At 43.5% G+C, this 22,825-nt stretch overlaps 1 protein-coding gene across 1 annotated transcript; it reads right to left on the reverse strand.

Moving 5' to 3' along the window:
* Positions 1–119: 119 nt before the first annotated feature.
* Positions 120–21,791, reverse strand: LOC132386612 (zinc-binding protein A33-like). The gene is made up of 6 exons (XM_059958910.1): positions 21,381–21,791; positions 20,374–20,469; positions 19,729–19,962; positions 18,497–18,519; positions 18,291–18,409; positions 120–3,878 (listed from the first exon to the last, which is right to left on the reverse strand). The coding sequence occupies exons 1-6, from the start codon at positions 21,789–21,791 to the stop codon at positions 3,325–3,327; spliced, it is 1,437 nt and encodes a 478-aa protein (XP_059814893.1). The 3' UTR covers positions 120–3,324.
* Positions 21,792–22,825: the final 1,034 nt, after the last annotated feature.

Genomic DNA, 22,825 nt, shown 5'->3' on the forward strand with positions numbered 1-22,825 from the left:
CTGTCGAAACACATACTATTTCAATGTGAAGTGTATCAGGCTGAAGAAAAATCAAATGCGCAAAAATCTTTGCGAGGGTAGATAGTTTTCAGATAAAAACTTTATTAAATTATGGGACTGACTAAATTAATTCACAGTTTGAGCTGGAAAATGCATGTAATAATTGTGTTAAACCTAAGGAAATGGCATAGAAGGTAGCAAAGGTGAGTGGGATTTTGGATTATTGGGATGCTCTTAAAATCCAACAAAAGGCAACGAAAAAAGCCATAAGAATGGTCAAGACGAAATATGAGGGCAAACTAGCCAATAATATAAATCAGGATACTAAAAGTTTAGTTTTCTGTTACATGAAGAGTGAAAGGGAGATGAGAGTTGACACTAGACCACTGGAAAATGATGCTGGTGAAGTAGTAATGGGGAACAAAGCAATTGCAAATGAACTTAATGAACCATCTTCACTGCCTTTTCCCGTCAGCAACGCCCCTACTTGTCCCATTTAACCTGTCTCATTACGGGTGGACCTTAGGACCCGGGGGAGCTCAGGACCAGCCGCCCGCGGCTGCTGCTGAATCCCCGCTGTTTCTGTTTGGTTGACGGATGCTGTGAACGAGTTAAAATTAATCGATCGATAATTCTCATCTCGTGTTTATTTCACTCCATAGAACCATAGAACACTACAGCACAGAAAACAGCCCATTCGGCGCTTCTAGTCTGTGCAGAAACTTTATTCCGCTCGTCCCATTGAACTGCACCCAGTCCGTAAACCTCCAAACCTCTCCCATCCATGCGTCTATCCAATTTATTTTTAAGAGGGAGCCCGCACTTATCACGTCAGATGGCAGCTCGTTCCACACTCCCACCACTCTCTGAGTGAAGAAGTTCCTCCTCATGTTCCCCCTAAAGCTTTCCCCTTTCACCCTAAAACCATGTCCTCTCGTATTTATCGTTCCTAATCTAAATGGAAAGAACCTACTCGCATTTACTGTCTATATCCCCCGTAATTTTGTAAACCTCGATCAAATCTCCCCTCGTTCTTCTACGCTTCAAGGAATAAAGTCCTAACCTGTTCAATCTTTCCCTGTAACTCAACTCCTGAAGACCTGGCAACATCCTAGTAAATCGTCTCTGCACTCTTTGAATCATACTGATATCCTTCCTATAGTTAGATGAGCAGAACTGCAAATAATACTCCAAATTTGTCCTCACCAATGCCTTATACAATCTCAGCATAACATCCCAACTCCTGTACTCAGTACTTAGAATTATGAATGTCAGTATGCCAAAAGCCTTCTTTACAACCCTGTCTTCCTGTGACGCCACTTTCAGGGAATTATGTACCTGAACTCACAGATCCCTTTTTTTCTCCGCACTCCTCAGTGCCCTACCATTTACTGTGTATGTCCTACCTTGGTTTGTCCTTCCAAAATGCATTACCTCACGCTTGTCTGCATTAAATTCCATCTGTCATTTTCTGGCCCATTTTTCCAGTTGGTCCAGATCCCTCGGCAAGCTTTGAAAGCCTTCCTCGCTGTGCACAACGCCTCCAATCTTGTTGTCATCAGCAAAATTGCTGATCCAATTGACCACATCTATATCATTGAGATAGACAACAAACAACAATAGTCCCAGCACAGATCCCTGAGACACAGCACTAGTCACAGGCCTCCAGTCTGAGAAGTAATCATCCACTAGCACTCTCTGTCTTCTCCCACACAGCCAATTTCGAATTCAGTTAACAACCTCTCCATGGATACCTAGTGTCTGAACCTTTTGAACTAACCTCCCATGTGGGACCTTGTCAGAGGCCTTACTAAAGTTCATGTAGACAACATCCACAGCCTTTCCTTCATCTACTTTCTTGGTCACCTCCTCGAAAATCTCTACAACATTCATTAAACACGATCTACCATGCACAAAGCCATACTAACTATCCTTAATCAGCCCTTGGCTGTCCAAATACTTGTATATCTGATCTCTCAGAACACCTTCCAATAATTTACCTATTACTGATGTCAGGCTCACTGGTCTGTAATTACCTGGTTTACTATTGGAGCCTTTTTTAAACAATGGAATAACAAGAGCTACCCTCCAATCCTCCGGCACTGCAACCATGGCTGAGGACATTTTAAATATTTCTGCCAGGGCCCCTGCAATTTCTACTCTAGTCTCTCTCAAGGTCAGAGAAAATATCAAGTCAGGCCCGGTTGATTTATCTACCTTTATGTGCTGTAAGGCAGCAAGCACCTCCACCTCTTTCATCTACAAATGTTCCATGACACTACTGCTTGTTTCCCTTCCTTCCATATACACTATGCCAGTTTCCTGAGTAAATACTGATGCAAAAACACTGTTTAAGATCTCCCCCATCTTGTGAGGCTCCACACTCCGATCTTCCAGGGAACAATTCTGTCTCTTACTATCCATTTACTCTCAATATATTTGTAGAAATCCGGTGTGTTTCCCTTCACATTATCTGCCAAAGCAACCTCATGTCTTTTTGCCTTCCTGATTTCCTTCTTTAGTATTTTCTTACATTTTCTATACTCTTCAAGTACCTCATTGTTCTTTGTTGCCTATACCTGCTATACACTTCTCCCTTTTTCTTAAATAGATCGCTAATATCCCTTGAAAACCAAGGTTCCCTAAGCCTGTTAACTTTACCTTTAATCCTGACAGGAACTTGCAAACTCTGCACTCTCAAAATTTCGCCTTTGAATTTACTGAACACATCCTTGCCAGAAAAAAAAAATCCCAACCCACTCTTCCTAGATCCCTTTTCATTTCCACAAAATCGGCCCTTCTGCAATTTCACCGGAACAATAAGTTGCCAATTCTGCCCCTCCTGCCACCGTTTCACTGATAGCAGTAATGACGTTATCCCACGTGTCAACCCAAGCCCTAAACTCATCTGTTTTACCGACAATACTCCGTGCAATGAAATAGATGTACATGAGAATATTTATATCATGCATAAAACTTTTTTTTTCATTTCCATCTATATATGCAGTCCTCTCATGTTCCTTATCCTCCTCCACCTCACTATCTGCTCTAAAACTCTGGTACCCCTCCCTCTGCAAATCTAAATTAAATCCCCCGGAGCAGCACTAGCAAATCTATCTGCAATAATGTTAGTCCCCCTCCAGTTCAAGGGCAAACCGTCCCGTCCGAACAGGCCCCACCTTCCCGGGAGCAAAGCCCAATTGTCCAGAAACATGAAGCCCTCCCTCCTCCACCATCTCCTTAGCCACGTATTTAGCTGCACTCTCCGCACATTTATATTTACAGGGACTTTACTCCTGACCCCGGTCCCGGGACTGGACCCGTTTACAGACCCGGAGTGGAACCGGAGCAGATTCTCAGCCACTGGTTTTCATCCACAGTCCGGAAGGAAGGATAAAGTTTCCCCGTGAATTTATTCCCAGTGAAGGTGTGGAGATGGGACTTGGTCTCCGCGTTGTAAAATGAAACTGTCCCGGACTCGTAACTGAGATAAACTCCCACCCTCCCGGGGATGGAACCGGCAGCGAGACGGGTCTCGGGGGAGGTGAGATCACGGATTACGTCACAATCCCGATGTAACACGTCACCAAACCGCCCGATGACCCAGAATCCGGTCTCCGGTCTCAGTCTGCACCATCTCATCCTCTCAACAGACTCTGCGGCGACTCCCAGCCACCAGAACCGATTCTCCGTCACCTCCACCTCCCAGTAATGTCTCCCCGATGTGAATCCCTCCGATCCCAGCACACATTTCCAGAATGTGAATCTCTTCCCGGTGTCAGGGAGATTCCTCCGGGACTCGGTCCATCTCACACTCTTCCGATCCTCAGACACCTCGAGACACGGACTCGCCGTGTCCACATCCAGGGTGACAGAGACTGGGGGGAGAAGCAGAGAATTAGAGAGTCCCCGGGGATCGGGGGGGGGAGGTGGAGACTCAGGCAGCGCGGCCCCGGGGATCGGGGGGGGGGGAGACTCGGGCAGCGCGGCCCCGGGGATCGGGGGGAGACTCGGGCAGCGCGGCCCCGGGGATCGGGGGAGACTCGGACAGCGCGGCCCCGGGGATCGGGGGAGACTCGGACAGCGCGGCCCCGGGGATCGGGGGGGGGGGGGGAGACTCGGACAGCGGGGCCCCGGGGATCGGGGGGAGACTCGGACAGCGGGGCCCCGGGGATCGGGGGAGACTCGGACAGCGCGGCCCCGGGGATCGGGGGGCGACTCGGGCTGCGCCGCCCGGGGGATCGAGGAGAGACTCGGGCAGCGGGGCCCCGAGGATCGGGGGGTGACTCGGGCTGCGCCGCCCCCGGACCGGGGAAAGGCCGCTGGGCCTCAGGCGCGTTCGGCAGGCCGACACGAATCTTTGACTCGACAAAGCGGATGGACAACTAATGTCTGCCCAAGGGTTTTCAGCTGGACGGAGAGAAGAGAGACCGCTGACCCTTGACTCCTCAGACAGGGGGAACATCCTCCCTCACTCCTGCCTGTTGACCCCTGTAAGAATTTTGTGTTTCCATGAGATCTGCTCTCATTCTCCGAAACTGGGAACAGAGAACATAGAGCAGTACAGCACAGGAACAGGCCCGTCATACAATGTTCACTTTCATTTGTGAGTGGGAAGTGGGGCAGTGTGATGGTTTGAGACAGTAAAGGAGGTGACAATGGGAACCAGTAGGGGAGAGATGAATGGCAGATTGAACCAGGAGGGGGAGGGGTGGAAAGCCTGTGGGTGAACTGTGTATGTAGACGTAATGAGAAGCTGGAGGGGGCAAAGATGGCAGATGAGGATGACTTTGTCCCCTTTCCCAGAGCCCCATCCCTCGCAGCCCCTCATTAGTACAGGGGATGAATTTCCAGGAACCCTTAAGCAACACAGGTCTGGATGAAGTGTTTCAGTCTGAACCGTCGACTGTTTACTCTTTTCCATAGAAAGTTCCCGTCTGCTGTTCCCCCAACAATTTGTGTGTGTTACTCTGCTTTAAATATACTCAATTATTTGGCGTCCACCGCTGCCTGTGGCAGATTCACTCTCCTGTGGATAAAGGAATTCCTTCTCATCTCTGTCCTAAATGGACATCCCTATAGTCGGAGGCTGTGCTCACCGTTCCCGACCCACCCACATCCTCCCAACATCAACTCTCTCCAGACAGGTGTCAGAGAGATCTGGCGAGACCCTTCATCAGGACCTGTGTAGCTTGGATTACCAGCATCTGCAGATTTTCTCCTGTTTGATTTTCAAAGCAGAAGTTGATAAGTAAACATCTTGATCAGTCAGAGTCTCAAAAGTTATGGGGAGGAGGCGGGAGAATACGGTTGAGGTGGATAATAAATCATCTATTCTTCTAAACTCCTGTGTGTACAGGCCCAGAACCATCAAACACTCCTCATATGTTAACTCTTTCATTCCCAGAATTATTCTTGTGAATCATCTGCACCCCCTCCAATGCCAGCACATGATTTCCGATAGAAGGGACCAAATCTGCTCACAATACTCCAAGTGCGGTCTGACCAATGCCTTATAAAACCTCAGAATTACATCCTTGCTCTTGTATTCTAAACCTCTCGAAATGAAAGCAAACATTGAGTTTGCCAATCTTACCACTGACACAAACTGCAAGTTAACCTTCAGGGAATCCTGCACAAGGACACCCATGTCCCTTTGCACCTCTGATTTTTGAATTTTCGCCCTGTTTCCAGAATTGTCTATGTCTTTATTCCTTTGACCAAAGTCGTACCTGCCTAAGTTTTTACCTGCCAAATTCTACCTTTGCTACAAGATCCTTATTACATATACTGGTGCATTCAAATAAGAACATAAGACAAAGCAGCAGAAGCCGGCCATTTGGTGCTTCGAATCTGCTCCGGCATTTTATCATGAGCTGATCCACTCTCCCATTTAGTCCCACTCCCCCAGCATCTCACCATGACCTTTGATGCCCTGGCTACTCAGATACCTATCAACCTCTGTCTTAAATACACCCAATGATACTGGAAATGAATGCCAACATTGCATTCGCCTTCTTCAACACCGACTCAAACTGGAGGTTAACCTTAAGGGTATCCTGCACGAACACTCCCAAGTCCCATTGCATCTCAGAACTTTGAATTCCCTTTCCATTTAAATAATAGTCCGCCCGTTTATTTCTTCTACCAACGTGCATGACCATACACTTTTCAACCTTGTATGTCATTTGCTACTTCTTTGACCATTCTCCCAATCTATCCAAGTCTCTCTGCAGAGACTCTCTGTTTCCTCAGCACTGCCGTCCCCTTCACCTATCTTTGCATCATCAGCAAGCTTAGTCACAAAGCCATCTATTCCATAATCCAAATCGGTGATATACAACGTAAAAAGAAGCGGCCCCAACACGGACCCCTGTGGAACACCACTGGTAACCGGCAGACAACCAGAATGGGATCCTTTATTCCCACTGTCCGTTTCCTGCCAATCAGCCAACGCTCTATCCACATATGTAAATTTCCCGTAATTCCATGGGCTCTTATCTTGTTTAGCAGCCTCATGAGTAGCACCTTGTCAAAGGCTTTCTGAAAATCCAAATACACAACATCCAGTGCATCTCCCTATCTAGCCTACTTGTAATTACCTCCAAACATTTCAATGGGTTTGTCAGGCAGGAATTTCCTTTAAGGAGTTTGGCCTATCTTGTCATATGCCTCCAGGTACTCCGTAACCTCATCCTTGACAATTGACTCCAGAAACTTCCCAACCATTACTCAAGCTAACAGGTCCATAATTCACGTTTTGCTTCCTTGACCCCTTCTCAAATACCAGAGTGGCATTTTCAATCTTCCACTCCTCCGGAACCATGCCAGAATCTATTGACTTTTGAAAGATCATTGCTAATGCCTCCGCGATCTCCACAGCTACTTCCTTCAAAACACAAGGGTGCCTTCCATCTGGTCCTGGAGATTTATCTACCCTTAGACTATTCAGCTTCCTGAGTACTTTCTCTGTCGTAACTGTGCCTGCGCACACTTCTCTTCCCTGACACCCTTGAGTGTCCGGTATACTGCTGATATCTTCCTCAGTGAGGACTGATGCAAATACTCGTTCAGTTCCTCAGCCATCTTGTCTCCCATTACAATTTCTCCAGCATCATTTTCTATCTGTCCTATATCCACTTTCACCCGTTTTTTTTTTATTCTTTATATACTTGACAAAGCTTTTAGTATCTTCTCTGATATTATTTGCTAGCTTCCTTTCATAGATCATCTTTTCCCTCTTCATGGCCTTCTTAGTTTCCTTTTGTAAGCTTTTATAACTTCTCAATCCACTGTCTTCCCACTATTTTTTGTTTCCTTGAATGCCCTCTCCTTTGCTTTTACTTTGGCTTTGACCTCGTCAGCCATGGTCGCATCCTTTTTCCATTCGAAAATTTCTTCTTTTTTGGAATATATCTGTCTCGCACATTCCTCACTTCTCGCAGAAACTCCATCCACTGCTGCTCTGCCATCCTTCCCGCTAGTGTCCCTTTCCAGTCAAATTTGGCCAGTTCCTCTCTTGTGCCACTCTAATTTCCTTTACTCCACTGCAATACCGACACATCGGATTTCGGCTTCTCTTTCTCAAGTTATACAGTGAAATCAATCATGTTACGATCACTGCCACCTAACAGTTCCTTCACCTCAATCTCTCTAATCACCTCTGGGTCATTACACAATATCCAATCCAGTACCTCTGATCCCCTAGTGGGCTCAACAACAAGCTGTTCTGAAAAGCCAACCCGTAGACATTCTACAAATTCTCTCTCTTGAGATCCAGTGTCGATCTGATTTTCCCAATCCACTCGCATGTTAAAATCCCCCACAATTATCATAACACTGCCCTTCTGGCAAGCCTTTTCTATTTTCTGTTGTAATTTGTAGTCCACCTCACTGCAGCCTGTAGATAACTGCCACCAGGGTCCTTTTACCCCTGCTATTTCTTAGCTCAACCCATAAAGATTCTGCACCTTCCGATCCTATGTCACCTCTTTCTAATGATTTAAATCATTTCTTACCAATAAAGCCACGCCACCCCCTCTGCCTATCTGCCTATCCTTCCGATACACCGTGTATCCTTGGACGTTCAGCTCTCTGAGACATGCATCCTTTAGCCACGTCTCAGTGATGGCCACAAAATTATACCTGCCAATCTGTAGCTGTCTTTCAAGATCATCCACCTTATTCCTTCTGCTGTGTGTATTTAAGTATAACACCTTAAGTCCAGTATTTGATACTTTTTGCATTGATTGCACTGCAACTCATCCCAGTGGCTGCAAATTTGCCCCATCACCTGCCTGTCCTTCCTGACATCGTTACTGCTCACTATCTTAGATTTATTTCTGTTTTCCCCCTCCTCTACTCTATCATTCCGGTTTCCCATCCCTCTGCCTAATTAGTTTAAAACCTCCCTATTAAACAGCGATATTAAACATTCCCGCTATGGTTCAGGTGTAACTCGTCCTTTTTGAACAGGTAATACTTCCCCCGAAGAGATCCGAATGATCCAAGAATCAGAAGCCCTGACCCCTGCACCAGTCTCTCAGCCACGCATTCATTAGCCTGATCCTACTATTCTGGCCCTCGCTAGCACAGGTAGCAATCCTGAGATTACTACCCTGGAGGTCCTGCTTCTCAGCTCCATCCCTAACTCCCGGAAATCTCTCTTCAGGACCTCCTCCCTTTTCCTCTCCATGTCATTGGTACCAACATGTACCAAGACAGCTGTCCCTCTCAATCTCAAGACCCTCTCCCTTCAGAATATTCTGGACCCGATCCGAGACATCCCGTAACCTGGCGCCTGGGAGGCAGCACGCCATGCGGATATCTCTACCAGGCTCACAGAATCTCCTGTCTGTTCCCCTGACTATGGAATCCCCTATGACTACCGCATTCCTCTTCTCCCTCCTTCCCTCCTGCACAACAGCGCCAGGCTCAGTGCCAGAGACCCGGTCACCGTGGCCGTCCCCTGTCAGGTCATCCCCCTCAACAGCATCCGAAACGATATACTTGTTGCAGCGGGAGGCAGCCACAGGGGTGCTCTCCACTACCCGGGCATTTCCCTTCCCTCACTTAAGAGTCACCCAGTTTTCTGACCCCTGTAGCCTAGGGATGACTACCTCCCTGTAGCTCCTGTCTATCACCTCTTCATTTTCTCTAATACGCAGTAGGTCATCAAGCTGCAGCTCCAGATCCCTAACACGGTCTCCGAGAAGCTGAATCTCGGTTCACCTGGTGCAGATGTGGCTATCAGGGAGGCTGGAGGTCTCCCAGGATTCCCACATCTGACACCCTGAACAAAGCACTAACCCTGCAGACATGCTACCTAATTCTACAGGAATGAAAGAAAGAAAGATAGGTCTACTCACCCACTTACTTCGCCAAGCACACGGACTTTTTAAACCGTTCGCTAATGTGCCCTGCTGTTACCCCGTCCTTCGGGCCGATTTGCCAAGGGGAGAAAAAGAGTCGGTGCCTCGCTCTCGCCTCTTCCCGTTACCGCCTAAGCACGTTGAGCCAAAGCCCTACACTCTGCTGCCACCCACTCCGCTGCCACCCACTCCGCTGCCCGCTGTATAGGGTGGTCATCTTTTTAAACTCTCCACGCTGTCCTGCGCAGTCTCGCCGTACTTGTATGCGTCGTTTTTTTTAAAAAAACTGCCTCCCTTCAGAATTTAGCTCCCATGCCGCCCTTCTTGTCCCAATCTAAAAGAAAAACCTTCAGTCCTGTATTCATCAGCCTATTCCACACTGTCCACATGAAATTCAGCAAGGCCTTTGATGTCGATGATAGACCACACTTGGAGTATTGTCTGCATTTCCGGTTCCCGAATATGGGGAGGATGTCATTACACTGGACAGGAGGCTTCAGGAGGATGTTACCAGGACTAGGGGCTTGGGTTAAAAGCAGAGTGGGTAAGCTTGGGCTATTCAGCTATAGTGTAAGATGTTCAGGTATGACCCCTTATCGATGTAAATAATTCAATAAGGAGCTTAAATAATGTTTCTTTTTCCAAGAAATGGAAGTGCAAAACCAAAGGCCTCAGATTGAAAGCGAGACGGGAAATTTTTCTGAGTGGTCTTTCGGGTAACATTCTCATACAGAGGGAGGTTGGTAAATTGAACTTTCCCTCAAACACTGTAGAAAAAGGTAAAAATAAAATATTTTAAAATTAATTTGGGCAGATACACAGATGGGAAATGGTTAGAGGGATGGGAGGGGCAAATACTCACAAATGGGCCATGCTCAAGATGACATCTTAGTCTCGTAGGTTGATGAAGTGGGCTGTGAGTTAAACCATCCCATATCATCACCCTGAGGAATCTCACCCTGGAGTCTCTCCTCAGCCCCACTACCTGGCCTTCTCCCCATAACCTTTGATGCTGTGTCCAATCTAGAACCTATCTACCTCTGCCTTAAATACACACAAATTCCACAAATTCACCAGCTGCTAGCTCAAATTTCTCCGCATCTTAAATAGACGCCCCTGTATCTTGAGGCTGTGCCCTCTTGTCCTAAATTCCACCACCATGGGAAACATCCTTTCCACATCTACTCTGTCTGAGACTTTCAACATTCGAAAGGTTTCAATGAGGTCCCCCCTCATCTTTCTGAATTCCAGCGAGTACAGACACAGAGCTATCAAACGTTCTTCGTATGAGAACCCTTTCATTGCTGGAATCCTCCTTATGAAATGAAAACTTTCCAATGTCAGCACACTTTTTCTTAGATGAGGAGCCCAAGTTCACAATACTCAAGGTGCGGCTTCACCAGTGCCTTATAAAGCCTCAGCATCATATCCCTGCTCTTGGATTGAATGCTATCTAAAACCCTTCAATTGAACCCTTCATTGGATTTGCCTTCCTCACCACTGACTCTACCTGCTAGTTAACCTTTAGGCTGTTCTGCAGAATGACTGCTAAGTCCATTTTCATCTCAGCTTTTTGGGTTTGCTCCCCATTTGAAAAAAAAATCTGCACGTTATTCCTACGACCACAGTGCATGGCCATGCATTTTCCAACATTATATATCATTTGCCACTTCCCTTCCCATTCTCCTCATTCAAGTCCTTGTCCAGCCTAACTGTTTCCTCAACACTACCCGCCCCTCCACCAATCTCTGTATCATCTGCAAACTTGGAAACAAAGCCATCTATTCTAGAACAAGAGGGTATGACTTCAGGATTAAAGGATGTCCATTTAGAACTGAGATGTGGAGAAATTACTTTAGTCAGTGTGTGGAAAATCTGTGGAATTTGTTGCCACAAGTAGCTGTTAAGGCTAAGTCATATTTAAGGCAGAGATAGATTTCTTGATTAGCCAGGGCATCAAAGGGTATAGGGTGAAAGCAGGGGAGTGGGGATGACCGGAAGAATTGGATCAGCCCATCACTGAATGGTGGATCAGAATCGATGGGCTGAATGGCCTACTTCTGCTCCTATATTTTGTGGTCTATTCCATCAGCTAAATCTTGATATACAGCATAAATTGAAGGTGTCCTAACACTGACCCCTGTGTAACACGAGTCACTGGCAGCCAACCTGAAAAGGATCCCTTTACTCTCATTCGCTGTTCCCCACCAATCAGCCAATGTTCTAACCATGCCTGTAACATTTCTGTAATACCATGGCCTCTTAACCTGGTTACCACCGTCATGTGTGGCACCTTGACAAAGGCTTTCCGAGATTCCAAATATACAACATCCACTGCATCCCCTTTATCTATCCTGCTTGTAATCTCCTCAAAGAATCCCAACAGTTTTGTCAAGCAGGATATTCCCGTAACGAAGCCATGCTGACAAGCCCTGTCTTGTCTCGTGTCAGCAAGTATTCCAGAACCTCATACTTAACAATTGACTCCAATTTCTTCCCAACCACAGAGGTGAGGCTGACTGTCTATAATTTCCTTTCTGCTGTCTTCCTCCTTACTTAAAGGGCTAAGTGACATTTGCCATTTTCCAGTCCTCTGGCATCATGCCAGGGTCCAGTGATTTTTGAAAGATAATTTGAAATGCCTCCATAATTTCTACTGCGACCTCTTTCAGTACACTAGGGTGCTGTTCCTCTGGTCTGGGAGTCTTATAAACCTTTAGGTCTTTCAGTTTTTTGAGCAGCTTCTCCCTTGTAACAGTAACTGCACTCACTTCTCTTCCCTCGAGCTCTTCAAGACCGGGCACAGTGCTAGTGTCTTCCACGGTGAAGACTGGTGCAAAATCTTTGGTTTACCTGCCATCTCTTTATACTGCGTTATTATATATCCAGCCTCATTTTCTAGCAGTCCTACATCCACTCTCATCTCTGCTATACTTTTTTACAATACTTCTTAAAACAGTTTTTATTGAATTTTCAAATAGGTTACAGAAAGTAAAAAAGGAAATTATCAACCCTTCCCCTTCACCTTCACCCCTCCCCCCAAAATATCCATATAGAAAAAAAAGAAGAAGAAAAAAGAAAGAAAGAAAGAAAGAAAGAAAGAAAGAAAGAAAGAAAGAAAGAAAGAAAGAAAGAAAGAAAGAAAGAAAGAAAGAAAGAAAGAAAGAAAGAAAGAAAGAAAGAAAAAAGAAAGAAAGAAAGAATGCTTGGATTTCGTAAGATCCCCACATGCTCCATGAAGTTCATAATAGCTTTAAGATGTATATTTATTTCTTTCCCCAGATAACCAATAATTCAATCTTTGGAGCACCTATATATTTAATCCTATTTTTTGTAAATAAGGGCGGCAAATATTTAGAAATATTTCATATTTATCTCTTAAATTATAAGTAATTTTTTCAAGTGGAATGCAGCTAAAAATTTCATTCTTCGAGCGATCTATACTTATTTATGAATCCGATTTCCAAGTAACTGCAAATAGTCCTTTGGCTACTACAATGCAATTTTTATGAATTCTTTCTGATATTTATTCAATTTGGATTTTGATTTTATCCCTTCAATATCGCCTAGTAAAAATAATATTGGATTGTATGGAAGTTGTATTCCAATAATTTGCTCCAGTAAAACACTTAAATTTGTCCAAAAATGTTGAATTTTAGAACAAGACCAAGTGGACTGTATAGAAGTACTAATTGCTTGATTACATCGAAAACATTGATCAGATAAATTTGAGTTTAATCTATTTATTTTTGGTGGTGTAATATATATTTGATGTAAGAAGTTATATTGTACTAATCTTAGCCGAACATTTATTGTATTTGTCATACTGTCAAGACATAATCTTGACCAACTTATTTCATCAATTTTAATATTCGAATCAGTTTCCCATTTTTGTCTTGACTTATGAATTCCTTGTATAATTGCTTGTTTTTGAAATGAAATTATACATTCCAGAAATATTTTTTTAAATTTTCCTTTATGAATTAAAGTTTCTATTTCATTAGGTTTTGGCAATAACATTGTTTGACCCAGTTTATCTCTTATATAAGCCCTTAATTGGAAATAACAGAAAAGAGTGTTATTTGATATTTTATATTTATTCTTTAATTGGTCAAATGACATTAATATCCCTACTTCAAAACTGTCTCTTATGTATCAAATCCCTTTGTGAAACCAGTTATATAAAAGTTGATTATCCATTGTAAAAGGGATAAGTTTATTTTGAATAAAAGGTCTCTTTGCTGATAAAGATTTCTTTATCTCATCATCAACATTTATCTTATTCCATAAATCAATCAGATGTTTTAGTATAGGAAATTCTTTCTTTTCCCGTATCCATTTAGATTCCCAATTATATATAAACTCTTCTTTTATATTTTCTCCTATTTTGTCTAGTTCTATTCTAATACATGCCGGTTTATCTTCATCAAAAAAAGATGCAGTAAATCTAAGTTGATTTACTTTGTAATAATTCTTAAAATTTGGTAATTGTAACCCTCCTAGGTCAAATTTCCATGTCAATTTTTCCAATATTCTTGACATTTTACCTTTCCAAAGGAATTTCCTCACACATTTATTTAACTCTTGAAAAAACTTCTGCGGTAATTGTATTGGTAATGTTTGGAATAAATATTGTAATCTAGGGAATATATTCATTTTTACAGCATTGACTCTACCTATTAATGTTATTGGTAACATTATCCATTCATCAAGATCCTCTTGAATTTTTTTCAAAAATGGCAAATAATTTATATAAATTCTTTATATCATTATAAACTCTTATACCTACATACTTTATACCATTTATCGGCCATCTAAATTGAGTTATTAATCGACTAACTATAATCTCCTTTAGTAAGGGGTGGAATTTCACTTTTATTCCAATTTATCTTGTACCCTGATATTTTCCCGTATTCTTCCAATCTAGAAGATAATTTAATGGGAATGTAATGGGTTAGTTAGATAAATCAGAACATCATTAGCAAATAAGTTAATCTTAGATTCCTCCTGATTAACTCTGAAACCCATAATATCTGAGTCAGTTCTAATTAATTCAGCTAATGGTTCTATCGCCAACACAAATAAAACAGGTGATAATGACAACCTTGAAAAGCTGACCTTGTTAACTGAAATGATGTTGAAATGTGTCATTTGTCACCACTTTAGCTTTGGGGTTAGTATTTACGGTTTTAATCCATTTTATAAAATATACTCCTAATCCATATTATTCCAATACCTTAAATAAAAAAATCCCATTCCAATCTATCAAATTCTTTTTCTGCATCCAAAGCAACTGCTGCACTCATTTCTTCCCTCTTTTGTTAAATGAATTATACTAAGTAACTGAGTTACATGATCTGCCAATTGTCTATTTTTAATAAATCCTGTTTGGTCCATGTGTATTAATTTTGGTAAGTATTTTGACAACCTGCTATATAAAATGTTTGCTATTATTTTATAATCCGTGTTCAACAAAGAAATACGTCTATATGATGTTGGTTTTAAAAGATCTCTGTCTTTTTTTGGAAATACTATTAAAATAGCTGTTGAAAAAAAATCTGGAGTTTATGCGTTCTCTCCACTTGGTGTTAAATCTTTAAACTTTTTGTAAAATTCAGGCGGAAAACCATTTTCTCTTGGAGATTTATTACTCTGAAATGATCCTAGAGCTTCTTCGACCTCTTTTAATGTAAAAGGCACATCGGATCCCTTCTGTACTTCCAAATTCAATTTTGGGGGAGTTATTTGTGATAAAAACCTTTCTATTTCAATAATATCATTTTGTGATTCTGATTGATACAACTCAGAATATTTTTTTTTAACGTGTCATTGATCTCTAAAGGTTTATAAGTAATTTTATTTACACTTGTTCTGATTGCATTTATCGTTTTGGAAACCTGGTCTGTTTTTAACTGCCAAGCAGGAATCTTGTGTGATCTTTCACCAAGTTCATAATATTTCTGTTTAGTTCTCATAATTGTTTTTTCTGTTCGGTATGTCTGAAGTGCATTATATTGTAGTTTCTTATTAACAAGTTCTCTTTGTTTTTCTTCTGTCATATATCTTTGAGATTCTTTTTCTAATTTTGTAATCTCTTTTTCCAATTACTCTATTTCTACCATATATTCCTTCTTCATTTTAGAAGTATAACTTATTATCTGGCCTCTCAGATATGCCTTCATCCCTTACCATAATATAAATTTATCATCAACTGAATGTGAGTTTGTATTTTAAAAAAATTGAATCTGTTTTTTCATAAAATCCCAAAAATCTTGGCGTTTTAATAATATTGAATTAAATCTCCATCTGTAAATCGATTCCTCTTTATCCATCATTATCATTGTCATTATCAAGGGGGAATGATCTGACAATATTCTTGCTTTATATTCTGCATTTTTCTCTCTGTCTTGAATATTCGCTGATAGTAAGAAAAAATTTATCCTGGAATAAGTTTTATGTCTTGGGTTAATTCTTCTCCATATATCAATCAAATTAAACTTTTTCATCAATGATAAAGTTAATTTTGCTACTTTTGGTTTTGTAACAACCATCCGGGATACGGTACCGCAGCATAAAAGCCAGGAGCAACAGGCTCCGGGACAGCTTCTTCAACCAGGCCATCAGACTGATTAACTCATGTGGACACAACTGTATTTCTATGTAATAGTAACCAGCCTGTTGTACATATTATTGATCATAAATTACTACAAATTGCACATTGCACATTTAGACGGAGAGGTAACATAAAGATTTTTAATCCTCATGTATATGAAGGATGGAAGTAATAAATTCTATTCAATTCAAATCAATTTCTTGTTTATTTTTTTCTTCCCAATCATTCTTTCAGTTCCTCTCTGCAGATATTTAAAAGCTTCCCAATCCTGTCTTCCTACTAATTTTTGTTCAGTTGTATGCCCTCTCTTTTGGCTTTACAATAACTTGTCTTCCCCTGTCAGCCACGGTTTGACTATTTTGCCATTTGAGTATTTATTTATTTTTGGAATACATCTATCCTTCACCTTTCTCATTTTCCCAGAAACTGACATCATTTCTGCTCTTCTCTCATCCCTGCCAGCATCTCCTTCCAATCTGCTTTGGCCAACTCCTCACTCAGACCACTGTAATTTATTTCACTTCTCTGAAATTCTACAACATCAGACTTTACTTTCTCCTTATCAGAGTTCAAGTTGAACTCTGTCATGTTGTGAGCACTGCTTCCTAAGGTTTCTTTTAACTACTCACCTCTGGTTCAATACATAACACCCAGTCCAGTAGAGCTGTTCCCCGAGTAGGCTCAACGACAAACTGCTCTAGAAAGCCATCACATTGCATTCAACAAACTCACTCTCTTGAGATCCTTTACCAACCTGATTTTCCCAATTGACCTGCATGTTGAAATCTCCCATGATTATCATAACATTGTCCTTTTCATCAGCCGTTTCTATTTCCAGCTGTAATCTGTGGGCCTCAACCCACTGACTGTTGGGAGGCCTGTATATGACTGGTGTCAGTGTCATTTTTACTTTTGCAGTTCCTTACGTAAACCCACAAGGATTCAACATCTTCTAGTCCCATGTCACATCTAGCTGCTAATTTACCAACAGAGCCATCCCACCCACTCACACAACCTTCCTATACCACCGATACATTGTGTAATCTTGAACATTCAGATACCAACTACAACCGTCATTCAGCCACGATTCTGTGATACCTAACAATCGGTAATAGTGCAACAAGATCATCCACCTTACTTCTCATGTTCCATGCATTGAAATATAGCACTTTGTGTACTGTATCTGCTACCCTTTTTAATTCTGCATCTCTAATGCACTGATACTCACCTTGCTGGCTGCAATTTTGTCCTCGCATCGGTCCGCCCTATCTGACAGTCTGACTGTACGCTATCTTTGTATTTTTACCATCAGCCCTATCCCTTCACTCCACTTCCATCCCCCCACCCCACCAAATTTGTTTAAACCCTCCCCGACAGATCTATCAATCCTCTTTGTGAGAATATTGTTCTCCCTCGGGTCGAGGTGCGACCCATCCCTTTTGAGCAGGTCATTCCTCCACCAGAACAGATCCCAATGATCCAAGAACCTGAATCCCTGTCCCTAGCACCATCTTCTCAGCCATGTTTATCTGTCAAATTATCCTGTTTCTACCCTCACCAGCACGTGGCACAGGCAGCAATCCAGAAATTACAACCCTGGGGGTACTGCTTCAGAGCTTTCTACCAAGCTCTCCAAATTCTATTTTCAGGACCTCTTTGCTTTTACTTCCAATGTCATTGTCGCAAAATTTACCAAGGTATCTGGCTCTTTTCCCTCCCTCTCTAAAATGCTGCAGACACGATTCGAGGCATCCCTGACCCTGGCACCCAGGAGGCAACAAACCATTCGGGTGTCCCGTTCACATCAATAGATTCTCCTGTTTGTTCCCCTGACAATTCAGTCCCCGATCACGACCACTCCCCTCTTCTGCCTCTAACAACAGTGAGAGATGCTGATCCAGATGGGGGAAGACCTGTGTCAGTCAGAGTCTGCACTCACAGGGCACATGAAGGACTTGTGTATTTTCCTGACAATTCCAGTCACCACACTGATACCTGCTTTTATTCCCTATAATATTATCATCAGTATTAAATTCTCAGTTCCTCTGGTAGATTCAAGCTCATGATTTGGCGTGCTAATGCAGGACACAGTCCCGTGTATTGGTTGTATTGTGACCCTGTGCTGGTGTGTCCAGGGGTCTGACATCTCCAGCTGACCATGTGACAGTAATGCCTCCCAGTCGGTGGGGTTGATGTGGAATAAACTTCAGTTCCCCTTCATTCCAGTATTACAGACAATCTTTGCATCAAATTGGAACTAAATTGAGCTTCATAAACAAGGAGAAATGAAACTTTGTAAGTTTTACCTCGATTAATAGCATCAAGCATTTCTCTCAGCACTGTGTTCAACAAATAGGGGTGATCAAATTTTTCAAACGGTAGGGTCTCATCTGTCACTGCCAATTCCTGAACATGGTCACTAATCCTGTAAATATTAAACTGCTGGTTATAAATTGCTATTCTGAACTATTTTACAAATCCATTAAGGGTTTCAGTAAAGAGCATGTCATACCTCCTGTTCCGACCAGCTTCCTCCTGAAATAAATAAAACACAAATCTGATTAGACTTGGACTTACTGTCCACATCCTGAATTTCATCCAAATCATTACAAGGTGTTGAAAATTCCCACTCCCACAGTCACTCACACACACGGACAATACAAAACCACGGGGTAAATTACAGGGAAAGATTCTGAAATTTAGACCATTACTGAGAGGAAGAAACTTACAGGGAAGACAGGACAGGCTGTGCATTATGATCTGGATATGACGTCAGTGTGATAGGATGGAGGAATTTATGATCAGTGATGTATGTCATTGTGTGCGGGTGGAGGAAGTACCTCTATTTATCGGGAGACTTGTGGGGATATGTAATTCCAGAAGGATTTGAACAAATTCCACAAGAAATTTAGTGAAGAGGATGTGGAACCCAGTACCACAATTGTGGTTGAAATGGAACAGCAGAGACTGACTGTAATGGGAAGGCTGGATAAACAGTTGAGGGACCAGGGAGTTCGGGGCACTGTTGCTCGGTGCGGTGAGTAGGTGGCAGGAGGTTTGTGAAGCAGGGAAACTGATAGAAGCTGGACCTAATGGCCTGTTTATGATAGGGAATGGGATATAATCCCATGTGAAATGTATCCAAAAAATAAATAGACAGTGAAAGGTTCCCATCTGATGGAAACGGGACATGGAGGATAAGTCTGATCTGTGGGTCACATTCTTTGTTCTCACTGATTGGCAGACAGACCCTCACACCAACTGCAACAGGCACAATCACAGCCTGTGACTGGAACTGGGTGTTAATGGAAGTTTTAGAGGATATTTAATGCAGTAATTAAGGAAACAGTCAGCAGCTCTGTGTTATGATCGGAGTAAATATTTTCAGAGAGATTTGCATTCTGTCCTGGGATGTACAGAAGTTGTGGAAGCTGAGTTTTGGGACAGTAGACAATAGGTGCAGGAGTAGGCCATTCGGCCGTTCTAGCCAGCACCGCCATTCACTGTGATCATGGCTGATCATACACAATCAGGACCCCGTACCTGCCCTCTCCCCACATCCCTTGACCCCGCTATCTATAAGAGCTCCATCTAACTCCCTGTTGAAAGCATCCAGAGATTTGGCCTCCACTGCTTTCTGTGTGAGGTCGCCAGAGTGACAATTAGAATTGGCTGCTGTGCTGTGTTTATTTCAAATATACCACTGTTCGTTTGACAGAAACAAGTTGAAATATAATACCTCACCTTGAGAAATATCACATTGTCTTTTTGATCCATCTTTTCCTTTAACTTAGTGATTTCCTCCTGAATAATCCTTATATTCTCTTGAAGAACTATAAGATTTTTCTCCATTAGGTTGAGAATCCTCTTCTCTTCTTCCCTGAGATCCCTGAGGAAGCTCTGCTCTTTCTCAGTGATAATCTGGCGCAGTTCAGCAAACTGGGATGTGATGTGGAACTGAAGGCTGTGTGACTGTTCCTATAGAAGGAAAGGTGAAGATTAATATACTGCATTACTGTGCTCAGTTTCCTTTTTGTCGTTAAGTTCGGTCTGTAAGATTCCATGCTGCTTTTGATTGCATTCCCGTCAACACCATTCTGTCACGTTTTCCTGAAACCTATTCTCACTTATTGACCCATAAACTCACATCTGATTCATACACATCCTCCCCACCTTTACAGGGTTAACGGTAATTAACCATTGATCCGACATGTCCTTGCAATATGTCTGAAACTGTCATGGCCACAAGGAGAGCATGCAAACTCCACACAGACAGCAGCAGGGGTCAGGATCGAACCCAGGTCACTGGAGCTGCAATACTCGGCTATTCTGCATTAAATGGATCAAAACTCGACAGTAATATCAGAAATTCCACTCAGGAAGCCTCACCCGAACTCCGGAAATCTTCTCTTTCTGTTGCTGCTCCTTTTCCTGGAAGTCTGATTTCTTTTTTGTGAGAGAGTCTAAGGAAGATTTTAGCTGATCCTGGAAGTCAGAGAGCGAAGAAAATAGAAACAAAGATGCATCAAAAGAAACAGGTGATCAAACCCGATTATCACACAAAATACCGGAGGAACTCAGTGAGTCAGACAGCATCTATTCAGGGGAAATAAACAGTCGGTGTTCCGGGATGAGACCCTTCATTAGGACTGGGAAGGAATGTGACAGGAGCCAGAATAAAAAGGTTGGGGATGAGAATTCGCTGACAGGTGACGGGTGAGACAACGTGAGGGGGGACGTGGGGGAGGGTGATTAAGTGAGAAGCTGAGGGGACAGGTAGAAGAGGTAAAGGGCTGGAGAAGAAGGAATCTAATACGAGAGGACAATCGACCATGGAAGAAACGGGAGGAACTGGGCTGTTTGCGGCCCTGAATGGTGACGAGGGAGGAGGTTAGGAGTCAGGTGTAGCACTTGTCCCGCTTGCAGGTGTCAGTGTCAGGAGGGAGATCAGTGGGGAGGAGCGAGTGGATCAGGGCGATACAGATGGAGAGCGGAGAGTTGCGGGGTGCGGAGGTGGGCTGTGGGGAGAAGAGATGCTAGAATCCCTTTGGATATGGCGGAAGTTGCCAAGAATGATGTATTGGTTATGGAGGCTGTCAGAGAGAAAAAAAGCAAATCATGCAAACAATGCAAGCAAGTAGCATTTTGAACTGAGGTTCACAGAAAGAGTCTGTAAAAATTTGCTTTTGTATGTAACAGAAGCAGGAGTACCTTTTGTAGTTCTGCTCACCAGGTTACAGGCAGGTTGTGTCTACACTTGAGAAGGTTCCAAGATCAAGGTGTTGAGGTCTGAGGAGAGGGACAGGGCGGTTCAGCTTGTTGCTCTGCTCTGCACTGAGCTAATGGTATGTTGGACAAAGGAAATGTGTTAAGTATTAAACTAACGTTAGTTTTACCGTGTAGATTTTAACAGCTTCTTCAATCAGCACGAATCGATGCTCTCTGTGTTCCAGCGCAGCTGCACAGATCACACAGATCAGTGTCCTGTCCGTTTCACAAAACAGCTTCAGTTCTTCCTCATGTTCCTCGCAGTGAAGTTTACTTTCCTTCCCTTTCGGATTCAGGTTTAGATTTCGAGCTTTTTCAGCCAGATTTGCTAAGGCCCGATTCACCCTGAGGGTGCGGTCAGCAAACACCTCTCTACATTCCGGGCAGGAGTTTCTCTCCTCCCTTTCCCAACACCGTGTGATACAAGAGCGACAGAAGTTGTGTCCGCACTCTAGTATAACCGGATCGGTGAAGCAATCCACGCAGATGGGACAAATTACCTCCTCGCTCAAACTCTCGGTCTCTCCTTTCGAAGCCATGTTAACTCCCAGCACTTCCTGATTCAGAATGCTTTCACTTTCGGGGACCTGCTGATCCCCTGCAGTACCGCGATTGTCCACTACGCGCGCTGCAGACTCGGGGAATGAACATTCTGCTGCTGGATGAGTTCATGGAAATTTTGGTTAGTGTGGGATCAAAAACAAATTAAACGGGCAACAGATAAGAAAACGCGCCATGGACTGTCTAACCCGGCTACGAGCGGAGGAGGGTTGGCCATATGGCTACCAACCCATCTCTTAAAACCTAGAGCGACAAAAACGTCAGCTGAATCTCCAAAGGCCTCATCCCTGCGTTAGGAAGGGCCTTCCCCTGGAAGACGATTGAAGTCCTGAGCTGAAAGGAGAAGCCATGAGCATCCCTGGGGTAGTTCACTACTACAATAACTGTGAGGCTTCCTCAGCCAACCCGGCCTCTCCCTGTCCAGTGTAGAGGATCCCTGTAGTTCCAATGGTGTCCCTGTAGTCTGGAATGTGTCAGTCGGCAGTATTCCTGTACGACAGCGGTTCCCAAACTTTTTCTATGTCAAAGACCAATCCAGGTTGCTTTCCGGACATCTCGGTGTGATGGCAGGCCAACAAGTTTCGAGCGTCTTTCCCCGAGTTGATGATCTTCCAGCAGCACTCGCTGTCCGTTTTCCTGCGCGTCCTGGGAACAGCCCGAGGACCAGTGAGCCTTCTGTCACGCAGCTGCCGTGGCACAGGCCCTTGCATCTTTCTCCACAGATCTTCGCCAGCCCACAGTCCGCAGGAGGTGAGTGACCGTCTCGTCTCCACTGCAGTAATCCCGGGGCAGCGCGCTGTGGGAGTGATCTCCGGGCATGCAGCAAGGATCAGACTGGGAGGGGCCATCTCGTCTCCACTCCAGTAATCTCGGGGCAGCGCGCTGTGGGAGTGATCTCCGGGCATGCAGCAAGGATCAGACTGGGAGGGGCCCTCTGGTCTCCACTGCAGTAATCTCGGGGCAGCGCGCTGTGGGAGTGATCTCCGGGCATGTAGCAAGGATCAGACTGGGA

This window comes from Hypanus sabinus, unplaced genomic scaffold (assembly GCF_030144855.1).
Source record: "Hypanus sabinus isolate sHypSab1 unplaced genomic scaffold, sHypSab1.hap1 scaffold_1220, whole genome shotgun sequence".
In the NCBI taxonomy this organism is placed as follows: domain Eukaryota; kingdom Metazoa; phylum Chordata; class Chondrichthyes; order Myliobatiformes; family Dasyatidae; genus Hypanus; species Hypanus sabinus.

Coding starts and splice junctions, on each gene's coding strand:
- LOC132386612 (XM_059958910.1), bottom strand. CDS start 21,791: ATGGCTTCGAAAGGAGAGACCGAGAGTTTGAGCGAGGAGGTAATTTGT. Junction 20,470..21,380: donor AAGCTGTTAAAATCTACACG/GTAAAACTAACG, acceptor TCTGACTTCCAG/GATCAGCTAAAATCTTCCTT. Junction 18,520..19,728: donor ACAATGTGATATTTCTCAAG/GTGAGGTATTAT, acceptor TATTTATTTCAG/GAGGAAGCTGGTCGGAACAG.